This window comes from Crassostrea angulata, chromosome 5, assembly GCF_025612915.1.
Source record: "Crassostrea angulata isolate pt1a10 chromosome 5, ASM2561291v2, whole genome shotgun sequence".
In the NCBI taxonomy this organism is placed as follows: Eukaryota; Metazoa; Mollusca; class Bivalvia; order Ostreida; family Ostreidae; genus Magallana; species Magallana angulata.
The window spans coordinates 28094877-28107390 of NC_069115.1; the positions used below are offsets into that span (position 1 = coordinate 28094877).

Sequence of the window (12514 nt, forward strand, 5' to 3'; positions counted from 1 at the left end):
GCATCATCGGAAAACCAAGTCCAGCCTAGCATACGCCTACTGACCATGGTCCAGATAGAATGTTCTCTCGTTAAAATGACAGATGTCCTACGGACCCGGTTTAACGATAGAAAGAATAATCTTACTGTGACCAGGCTACACTCGGGTCACAATGGTCCAACTCATTGAAATTTCGTAGTTTTTACAAATTCAATATTAATAATTTTGAGCTCAGGTCACAGTAATTTGATCTGAGCATAGCCTGGTCACAGTAAAATTATTCTTTCTAACCATGGTCCAACTCATTGAAATTTCGTAATTTTTACAAATTCAATATTAATCATTCTCAGTTCACCAAGAATTCGGGAAAACTCTACTTTTTGGAGGCATGAAAACAGCAATCATGAAACGAAAGTGTGCATCTGTTCACTAGGACATGTACCAGACATCTTTTTCACAAAAGTGTGAATAATTAAGGGCATGAAAACTGAACTAAAAAGTTAATACAACCAGAGACATAGATATGTTCTTTATGTCTCTGATACAACTTGTCTTGATGTAAAACTAAAAACTTTATTAACAGAAATAATTATTATGAATTAAAAAATAAAAGATTATGTAAACAGACCCCAAGATTTTGTTTTCAAACAGCAAAAATATGTTTCAGTACCAAGAGACCAAGCTTTGTTCTTTAACATTATCCCCCCCCCCCCCCCTCTCCGATAGGACCCGAACATACAGGGGAACGAAAGATAATGACACCCGTTATAGGGAATTTACCTCTAAACGTAGAAAACTTCCTCATCACTACGAAAAAATGTATGTATTGGATATTGTTATTGATTATGAAAATAATTTGATGTGTATGCGAATGATAATAATACAGTTAAACTGCTTTAACAAACATTACAGATTTTAAGAAACTTGAAATTGCTAACATTATTTTATAGAGGAATAGTGGCATACTTATTTAGTTATTCAACTTATTGGTAACTTTATTCGTAAATTACAAGATCTAGTAAATGAAAGGTGCCTACAGATTTATGAAATTTAGGATATGAATTCTTTCAATGATGCTTCATAACAATAGCTTTGTTTGATAGGGTGTACCGGGGCTAAAATTTTTGGTAAATACAATGAAAAATCATGTTTTAAACTGTCATTTTCTAGAAAATATGAAGGAAATAAGGAACAAATTTCGGAGTTTTGTCCTTTTTTGACTAATGAAATATATCTAAAATGCCTACAGTCTCTCCAAAAACGGAATTAAACAAGCTCTTGACCTCCTCTTTAAAATGATGTCGAATTGAATATAGGTATCGGGATTACTTTTTCCACGATTTTATATATAATGTCAAGAAACTGTTTAATTATCTACATAATTCCTTTAAAGCTGTAAAGTACGGGAAAAAAATTCTTCAAATCAATTATGACGTCATAATGGTTCTAGCATCAAAAAGACTCTCAGGAATCATTTACTAGATCTTGCCTTAATAACATTATAATGTTATACATCACATGTAATACTTATGCATTATTGAACAAAGTGAAAGGGAAATTTTCCGAGATAACTTCATTCACACATCATCATTTTTCCCTCGTAAAAATTCACAAGAACGAAAACAGATTTCCTACGGAGATTCATAATGGGGAATGTTGACATCTTTTCTCCATTTGGGAGTCACTTGGAATACCTCCACAATTTTTCAACGTAATCATCCATTTTATTTATTCTTTTGCTAAAATACGATACATTTTTAACTTGTTACACGAGAACTTGACATTGGTAACTATATATAATTTACATGGAATTGTGAGTACAATTCTGATGACAGAAAATTCAGTACGTCAAAGGAAGTATTGTAGTTCAAATTTTCTCTTTTCTGAGGCATTGTCGTTAGAGCTTCAGGCATTTGCCAGTGCTATCTGGCAGTGCCGGTGAGCTGTGCTTGCTAAAATTATTGTACTTGATATTTGGACTGACCCCTCATCAATTCATGTCTGAAAGCTTTGCCCCAAAGTTTGTAACATGTTGTGGTTAACATGATTAAAATAAGGATATTAGTGCTTAATTTCCAACTTCAACTAAATTGTTTAGGACTGTCACAAGATTGGGTTAAGGCATCAGTCTGAATATCAAGTCAAGCTGAATCTCTATCAAGATGACCCATTTCTCTGGCATACTAGAATTGCCAGAGTGTTTTCTGAATGATCTGAATTAATGATTTCTTTATGTAACATGTATTAATATCTTCCAGGTAATTGCCATTTGAAGAAAAAATAACTGCAGATTTATGGTCTATCTTATATTGGATCAATGTGGACAAGGTCATGCTCCATTTTCAAGAAGATGCCAAAATTCAATTCTTCAGTTGTGACCCCTTGCTCCATCATGCATGGATTCTGCAGGCCATCTTCTGTATGGAAAAGACAAGACTAGTATCCTGAGTTAACATGGAGATTTTAGATCTCCCAGAGGAGGTACTCTTGTTGATTTTCTCATATGTTCCACTGTACAATCTCTTCTTCTCTGTCCAGCAAACATGTCTTGCATGGAGGGATCTGTGCTTCCACCACAGCTTGTGGGGCACGGTTCACTACAGCCAACAGATTGACGAAAAGCTGACCGAAGAGGAACTGCTTTCAGTCCTGAAATCAGTGTCCAGAGGCCTACAGCATCTAGTTTTTGAGAAAGCTTTCCAGCAACGGGAGACCAATTTTTCATTCCTAAAAATTCTTAAGTGTATTTTACATCAAGACGTGGATGTGAGTAATATCTCATCACTTAAGATACCGTCGATCCCAAACGGGTATTTAGAGCCCCTCGTGGATAAATGTTCAGGATTGTCTTCGATTGAAGTCAGTTATTATTACGCATACTGCAGCAATGGAGAATTTTTCGTAACCATGAAAAAACTTCCACATTTGAAAGTGTTCAAAATAACGGAGAGCTCCAAGTGTATTGAAACATTTGCTGAACCTGCCTTCCATCAGAACAGGTTCAATGAAATGCTTGCAGACATGTTCAGCGGTCTGTTGGAATTGGAAGTTGTTCACATTGCCAGTGTGAACAAGTTATATGACTCTACTCTGTGTGCTCTGCTAGATGCTTGTAAAAACATGAAGGAACTTGCTCTGTATGGATGTGATGGTATATCCAATGCCGGCTTCCAATCTTTACCGGAAAAATCAGGAATTACCTCCCTTCATTTGAATTCCACCAGCGTGAATGACAAAGGAATGGAACACATTTGTAGGTCTTGTCCAGGTCTACGCAAAGTCTCGTTTGCTGGCTGTATGTATGTTACAGACATTTCAATCAAACATTTATGCACCCACTGCCCTAACCTTGAATCTCTATGCGTGTCGGATCCGGAAATCTTTTACCACAAATCCAACATAACGGACGGAGGACTGGATTATTTATCCCAGAATTCCCATGCACTGCGCTCGCTCACCATGTGTAACAGTGCTCAGATCTCGGACCTGGGCTTGGACCAGCTGGCTCGGAGCTGTTGTAACCTGATGCAGCTAGACGTGTCCGGATGTCTGTCAGTCTCGGATAACACACTACAGGTGCTAGCGCAGCACTGTAACCATCTCCAGACCGTGAACTTCAGCGAATGTGTTCATCTGACCGGCAAAGGCATCAACCCATTGGTGACGTCCTGTAAATGGCTGAAAACACTGAATGTGGCCAACTGTCCATTTGTACAGAATCTGAATTTCGAAGCGTTTGATCAGATAGAGACTCCCTATGATAGGTAACTACAGAAAACATATAGGACTTAAGTGTCAGTTCTCATAATTTTAGACTAAGTCTTATTTTTAAAGTTTCATATTACTTATTCCTTTCGTGTAAACGATAACTTTGGATGTGAAAATTCAGTGTATTTAGGCTAAAGTAAAATTTTGCTTTCTAAGCTGTTTCAATTGTACATGAATAACAAAAGTCTTGGAAGAGATCCTCATATACTTTATTAAACTGTGTTTATATTCATAAGTTGAGGAGTACATGCATTTTACATGTAAATCCAAGAAAGTAACAAATGGTATGAGTAACCCTTGCTGGAGTAAAGAATTCATAGAATGAATTTTGTTTTCGAAATTGTTCACATGTTGATAAATTCTACAAAACTTCGATTACTTATAAAATTAGCACATAATTGGAATCCACTTTTTATACAGGATATACCAGTATTTACTTTACATTTTTATAATTTAGATTATTCATACTTTTGTAACCATTTGCTCTGCATATACTGATAGTTGTGATACAATTTTATTTCCAGATATTTAAAAGAAAAAGAAATATTGTCAAATCTCCCTGACATATTGAATGGTATTGTATACATATTTAAATTATCAATTCATTTCTGATACTAGCAGTGTTATTAAGAGTGTAAATGTATTTGAATTAATTTTTTCATTAAAAACTATATTCTAATCTTTATTCAAAAGACTTGAAGAAATCTTCTTGGTTTTTTTCTTGAAAAAAAAACCTGTTACCTGGTTACCTAAGCAAATAATTTGGTTTTTGACGAAGTAAGTCTTCATCTCTAATTGCATCATCTATTCATCTTAATATACGACTGAACAGTATCAGACTTTTTTTTATACATTTTACAAAGCTTCTATTTGTAAGCATTCCCGTGTAATTGTTAATTTACGTGTATGCTTATAATGTTTATGATTCATCTGTTTCTCCAGATGATAACGGCAGAGTATCTTTGGCAGCAGACCCCGAGTTGGTGGAAGAGAATAATCCAGAAAACAGCACGCAAACATGTGACAATACAAACCATAAAACAGACGAGAAATCAGAACTGGACAGAACTAGAGCTAGAGCAAACTTTCTGAATGCCCTGACCTGTTCATCGATTCCTTCACCCAAAGTCCATTCGGAACTACGCTTCCTGAACTTGGGCCTGTGTTCCAAGGTCACCGACCACTGTCTACGCCAGATCGCAATGAATTGCCCGGACCTACGCGAGCTAGACATTAAGGGCTGCTTCAACACGACGGATCTGGGAATATCGTACATCGCCCGGGGGTGTCAGGGACTGAAGCTCCTCAACATCTCCAGCGGATCCATGATACAGAAGATGTGCCTGACTGACCAGTCTCTGGTATCCATAGCAACGCACTGTAAGGGCCTGCGACAGCTCTTCATAGAGAAGAACCCTCTGATGTCATTGGACGGTTATAAGAATCTCTTTGATCACTGCTCTCTGCCCTGCACCGTTTCGCTGACGACCAAATCGCCGGAGATTCTGAAGACGGACATACTGTCGATGGATAGCAGCGTGAATTCTTGTAAGAGAGTGAATGTGTTCTGTAGGGGCTGCTACAAAGGGAATATCTACCACCTGGATGTGCTGTTGTACAACTCTGACGGACACATCCTGGAGTAATTAATTACCTTTAATTAAGTGTTAGCTTTAATTAAGTGTTTGTTGGGGCAATATACATAGATACTGTAAACCAATTATTATAGGTATTAATTTTAATTCCTGAGTGGCATTTTATAAGTAAAAAAAAACTGATCCTAGACAATTGCATGAAATTTCTTTGTGTAAGGATTAGTTGATTTATTTCATACAGAGACAAAGACCGTTCCTTGACAAAATAATCCACAAGTAGAGATTACTTTCGAATGTCAAGGAAATTTATCATACATAAAATACTTGGTTTACAGTTGCTGTCAGTTGTGAAACTTTTTAACCGGTTAAACCATATAACCAGTTCATCCTTCTTGCACTAAATATACAAATGTTCAAAATTACTTCACAATGTTTCCGCTAATACAGTGTCATTTTGATAATATATCAATATAATAATGTTATTGCACTTACCTTAAAAAATGTAGCCCTCTCCTGTTTTTTGTTTGTTTGTTTATTTGTTTGTTTTTTTATTGGGGGGGGGGGGGGGGGCGAGAAAAGACTTCGCAAGAGATTTTATTGCAGTCATTTCACACTCTGACAATTCGGCTTATGCGTTTCTGCAGCTTGAAAGTTGTAATTTTTTCTACAAGTTCTAGTATGCCTGTTCTTTACATATATTTGAGGAATTTATTTAAAAATATTTTGTGCCATTAAATTTTGCATAATGCTACTTCTACAAAGAAACCTGTACCTATATGCCACATAAACTGATTAGCTTAAATTATATTTTCCGTCCCATTTTATTTATTAGTATTTTCTTATTTTTTTGTGTTTTTGTAATTTGTGTATTTTATATTTCAATAGTTATTAAAGTTGAATTTCTATTGTTAAAAATTAAAACCATTTACTATTAAAACCATTAAATAAATTCAACCACCTTACTCAGAGTTATCGTTCTTTGCAAGAGAGAGAGAGATTATGTAAATTGCACACCATATCAGTAATGCTGTGTTTTCCTGGGAAGCTATTAATAAAACTACATGTTTGTTATATCCAATTATCCATGCATTAATAATAGTTCAGGCAAAGAAAATGGGCGCATAAGATGTAGATTCGGTACGAATCTGGGCGCACAGTGAGAGTGAAAATTTCATCGAATAATTACATTTTTCGAATAACCGTTGATTTCTTTTGGACACGGTATGAGTAGAATGCTTGAAATGCAAAAGATTTTTTATCACAATATGGGTCTAAATATAGCAACACGACGCAACTGATGCAAAATCCTACATATATAAAGCTGTTTTAAAACTAATTTGTTGTCTGTGGGTCGTCTCTTCACAAGTAAATTTGACAAGTGTAAAGACGACATATTTCATCATAAAAAATGTTGCCTTTTTTAAGATGGAGTGATGACACAGAGGTGACGAATTTTGTACTATTTCAATATATTTTTTGGAGGATAAAGTCCAGAGATATGACAAAGGTTCTTCCATGTACTTTATACCGTATATACATGTAGTAAAGTCTTGCTTGGCTCTCCAAAATCGGATCGCTTTATCCGTTATATCAGAGTTGGTTATATACCGTAAAAGTGTAGGAGGATTTGTTTGAATAAGCAGGAGCCTAAAATAAAACTTCGGCTGATGCATCCGTGTTCTTATTAAACGATTTTTTTTTAAAAGAAAGAACATGAACGAAAAAGGCATCACTCGTATTTTTAAACTATATACATTTACAATTAATATGTTTGTTTCTATACAGTTAACGTCATCCAACATGTTGAAGACATGCAGAGGAAAGCATGTATTTTTCAGATTACAGCTTACCTTATGTGTATATTATTTGAGGTTTCCTACCTTAAACAGTTTGATAACTGAAATCCGTAAAAAAAAAATTAGTTAAAGTGATTACAGGATATGAATGAATATATATGAGCATCTTGTCAATCAATCAAAGACAATGCGTTTTTTTTTAAAAGTTTCCTACTCAGTTTTTTTCCCCTGGGATAAAATAACAACAAACCCTTACCCAATCATGGATTTAAGGAGAATTTGATAGGATTTCATCTATGGAAATAAACATAATATAGAATTCTACAAACAAATTGAATATAGACATACATAATTGAAACAAAACCATTAATAGTTTTCAGTAGAATGGCTGTTCAGAATATATTCGAGTCAACAAATGCACGAACTAAAACCCAAGATCCAAAAAACTTTTTTCAAATTTAAACAAAGTTGTATTATGCATCACATTATCGGATGGGATAGCAGGCATTGCCTATACAAATCCTCTCCGACATACAAGGTCAAAGTCAAATAGACAAAATTTTGTGTCGTACAATATTGACATTAGTATTATAATTAAGAAATAAAGTACGAGTTTTCGTGAATGTTGCAGAATAACCTCCGAGGTCAAGAAATGTTGTTTTGAAATATAAAAGCCGAGGCGTAAGCCGAGGCTTTTATATTTCAAACAACATTTCGAGACCGAGGAGGTTATCCTGCAACATTCACGAAAACAAGAACTTTATTTCAATTCTACTAACAGCTCAGCATTTCTACAGATTGTTTCTCCTATAGAGAGACGATCTAGGTCATTTTGACGGCTGTTCCGTGTAACCCCAAAGGTTTACATGTGTATCGATCAAAGGAATCACATGCAGACGACAGAATTTTTTGTTGTTGGATTTTTAATACTCTTCACTTATTTATAAACTATCTTTGAGTTATATTCCTAATATTTTAAGGGCAATTTAATACGATTATTACTGCCACACGTTATATAGAAACAGCCGCATTAATCTCTTAAAAATAAACATTTGAGGCAATACACATCGTTTTGACTGGAACTAACACGTGAAATTGGCATGGTTTTAAAACCTTTTACGGTTTGAAGTTGTACTTTCATGATCAGTGCGAGACAAAAAAGGTATTTCTGATTTGATAGTTTACTGATGACGTTCGTGGTATATTGGAGAATAATGTCCGCGGCATCTCTTTGATCTTTGCAATAACTGTAGTAGAATATATAATTATTATTTTGATAAATATATGCATATATGTATATGTGTGGTATTTGACCAGAAATTACAATAAGTACATGTATAATAAGTTATATTTAGAGTGCGAGTTTCCTATTTTATCAGAGATACAGAGCGACAGCTCGAGCCGGGCCCGCACTGTTTCTCTGATAAAATCGGAAACGAGTCGGAAACGAGTATTCTAAATGACTTGTGACTCGACCCAAAATATAAGAAAAAAGGTTATAACACTCTCCCTAATAAAATGACCAATCATAAATTATCATTCCACAGATCACGCAATCAAATGACCAATCAGATATGTTTTATTTAGCTGATCATGCTATCAGACTTTAATTTTGACATAATGCGCCGAAACTTCGAAGAGGATGGACGGAGAATTTGATCTAAAGTTTGATTTTGATTTGCTCGCCGAACTGGCGCCGATTGACGAATTTCTGGTCAACGAAATAGATGACATTACCCTATCGCAAGTATGCGAGACGTTAGAATGTGAAAACGCCGCATTTGAGGGACTGTTGGACCTATCCTTAACTCCTGACTCGGCATGATGTTGATGGTATAAAAACCGGATCAATGGACGTAGATTGTAAGGACAGTCGTTTTGGTCAACCTGTAAGTGATGATGAAATTTTTAAACTTATCAAAGATCAAGAAAACGTGAATACGAAAAACAACACGAAGTGGTCCATGAATCTCTTTGAAAAATGGCGGGCCAATCGGCGGGAAAATATTCCCGATTTTAAGCTGATGACCACTGAGCAGATGAGTTTTTGGCTTGGACGGTTCGTAGTGGAGGCGCGGAAGCGCGATGGAACAGAATATCCGCCAAGATCTATCTACCTCATACTGTGAAGACTTTTGCAATTAGGTTGTCTATGATAAGAATGTCCTTGACGAAAATAACGGAGAATTTACCGATTTCCGAAAATTGGTTGATGCAAGAATGAAATCGTTAATTAACAAAGGATTCGGGTGTAGTTTAAAACAAGCGGACCTTATTCTGCCTAAAGACGAAGAGACTTTGTGGCAAAAGCACGTGTTTGGAAAGGAAAGTGCCGAACAGTTGCAACACACCGTTTTCTTCTACGCATGCAAAGTCTTTGGACTAAGAGGATACGACGAACATCACGACTTGCAGTGTGAGCAGTTCAAGATCGGAGAGGACAGCGCTGGGCGATTAATTCAATTCACGGGAAGGGCCACAAAGACTTACAAAGGTGGCCTAGGGCATCTGAATGTGCAGTCAAAGAACCCGAGACATTATTCATCGCCAGGTAAGCCAATAAATGCTCTTTTGAAAGGTGATAAAATACTGACATATTAAGAGCATGCGCGAATCTAGAGGAGGAGTCTGAAGGGTCCAGAAACCTTCCCCCTTGCAAAATTCAAATTTCTCTAAATTTTCGATATTTACTCTATATATTCCTATGTAAAACTTCGACCCCCCAATTGTGGCCCCACCCTACCCCAAGGGATCATGATTTCACAACTTTGAATCTACACTACCTGAGGATGCTTCCACACAAGTTTCAGCTTTCCTGGCTGATTACTTTCTGAGAAGAAGATTTTTAAAGATTTACTCTAAATATTCCTATGTAAAACTTCGACCCTCCATTGTGCCCCACCCTACCCCCAGGGATCATGATTTTCACAACTTTGAATCTACACTACCTGAGGATGCTTCCACACAAGTTTCAGCTTTACTGGCTGATTACTTTCTGAGAAGAAGATTTTCAAACATTTATATTATATATTCCTATGTAAAACTTCGACCCCCCAATTATGGCCCCACCCTACCCCAAGGGATCATGATTTTCACAACTTTGAATCTACACTGCCCGAGGATGCTTCCACACAAGTTTCAGCTTTCCAGGCTGATTAGTTTCTGAGAAGAAGATTTTTCGATATTTACTCTATATATTCCTTTGTAAAACGTCGACCCCCAATTGTGGCCCCACCCTACCCCCAGGGATCATGATTTTCACAACTTTGAATCTACACTACCTGAGGATGCTTCCACACAAGATTCAGCTTTCCAGGCTGATTAGTTTCTGAGAATTTTTTTTTAAAGATTTACTCTTCATATTCCTATGTAAAACGTCGACCCCCCCCCCTTGTGGCCCCACCCTACCCCCGGGGGTCATGAATTTCACAACTTTGAATCTACACTACCTGAGGATGCTTCCACACAAGTTTCAGCTTTCCAGGCTGATTAGTTTCTGAGAAGAAGATTTTTCGATATTTACTCTATATATTCCTATGTAAAACTTCGACCCCCCAATTGTGGCCCCACCCTACCCCCAGGGATCATGATTTTCACAACTTTGAATCTACACTACCTGAGGATGCTTCCACACAAGTTTCAGCTTTCCTGGCCGATTAGTTTCTGAGAAGAAGATTTTTAAAGATTTACTCTATATATTCCTATGTAAAACGTCGACCCCCCAATTGTGGCCCCACCCTACCCCCAGGGATCATGATTTTCACAACTTTGAATCTACACTACCTGAGGAAGCTTCCACACAAGATTCAGCTTTCCAGGCTGATTAGTTTCTGAGAATTTTTTTTTTAAAGATTTACTCTTCATATTCCTATGTAAAACTTCGACCCCCCATTGTGGCCCTACCCTACCTCCAGGGGTCATGAATTTCACAACTTTAAATATACACTACCTGAGGATGCTTCCACACAATTTTCAGCTTTCCAGGCTGATTAGTTTCTGAGAAGAAGATTTTTCGATATTTACTCTATATATTCCTATGTAAAACTTCGACCCCCCAATTGTGGCCCCACCCTACCCCAAGGGATCATGATTTTCACAACTTTGAATCTACACTACCTGAGGATGCTTCCACACAAGTTTCAGCTTTCCTGGCTGATTAGTTTCTGAGAAGAAGATTTTTCGATATTTACTCTATATATTCCTATGTAAAACTTCGACCCCCCCAATTGTGGCCCCACCCTACCCCCAGGGATCATGATTTTCACAACTTTGAATCTACACTACCTGAGGATGCTTCCACACTAGATTCAGCTTTCCAGGCTGATTAGTTTCTGAGAAGAAGATTTTTCGATATTTACTCTATATATTCCTATGTAAAACGTCGACCCCCAATTGTGGCCCCACCCTACCCCAAGGGATCATGATTTTCACAACTTTAAATCTACACTACCTGAGGATGCTTCCACACATTTTTCAGCTTTCCAGGCTGATTAGTTTCTGAGAAGAAGATTTTTAAAGATTTACTCTTCATATTCCTATGTAAATATTCGACCCCCCATTGTGGCCCCACCCTACCCCCGGGGGTCATGAATTTCACAACTTTGAATCTACACTACCTGAGGATGCTTCCACATAAGTTTCAGCTTTCCAGGCTGATTAGCTTTTGAGAAGAAGATTTTTCGATATTTACTCTATATATTCCTATGTAAAACTTCGACCCCCCAATTGTGGCCCCACCCTACCCCAAGGGATCATGATTTTCACAACTTTGAATCTACACTACCTGAGGATGCTTCCACACAAGTTTCAGCTTTCCTGGCTGATTACTTTCTGAGAAGAAGATTTTTAAAGATTTATATTATATATTCCTATGTAAAACTTCGACCCCCCACTTGTGGCCCCACCCTACCCTCAGGGATCATGATTTTCACAACTTTGAATCTACACTACCTGAAGATGTTTTCACACAAGATTCAGCTTTCCAGGCTGATTAGTTTCTGAGAAGAAGATTTTTAAAGATTTACTCTATATATTCCTATGTAAAACTTCGACCCCCCAATTGTGGCCCCACCCTACCCCCAGGGATCATGATTTTCACAACTTTGAATCTACACTACCTTAGGATGCTTCCACACAAGTTTCAGCTTTCCAGGCTGATTAGTTTCTGAGAAGAAGATTTTTAAAGATTTACTCTTCATATTCCTATGTAAATCTTCGACCCCCCCCCCCATTGTGGCCCCACCCTACCCCCGGGGGTCATGAATTTCACAACTTTAAATCTACACTACCTGAGGATGCTTCCACACAAGTTTCAGCTTTCCTGGCTTTCTGGTTCTTGAGAAGAAGATTTTTGAAAATTCTCGAAATTTTCATTAA

The 12514-nt window shown here is 37.0% G+C and overlaps 1 protein-coding gene across 1 annotated transcript; it reads left to right on the plus strand.

Annotated features, from left to right (window-relative positions):
- Positions 1-749: 749 nt before the first annotated feature.
- On the plus strand, positions 750-6304 carry LOC128185896 (F-box/LRR-repeat protein 7-like). Its single transcript, XM_052855600.1, has 4 exons — positions 750-798; positions 2238-3743; positions 4272-4321; positions 4690-6304. The coding sequence occupies exons 2-4, from the start codon at positions 2434-2436 to the stop codon at positions 5391-5393; spliced, it is 2064 nt and encodes a 687-aa protein (XP_052711560.1). The 5' UTR covers positions 750-798; positions 2238-2433; the 3' UTR covers positions 5394-6304.
- Positions 6305-12514: the final 6210 nt, after the last annotated feature.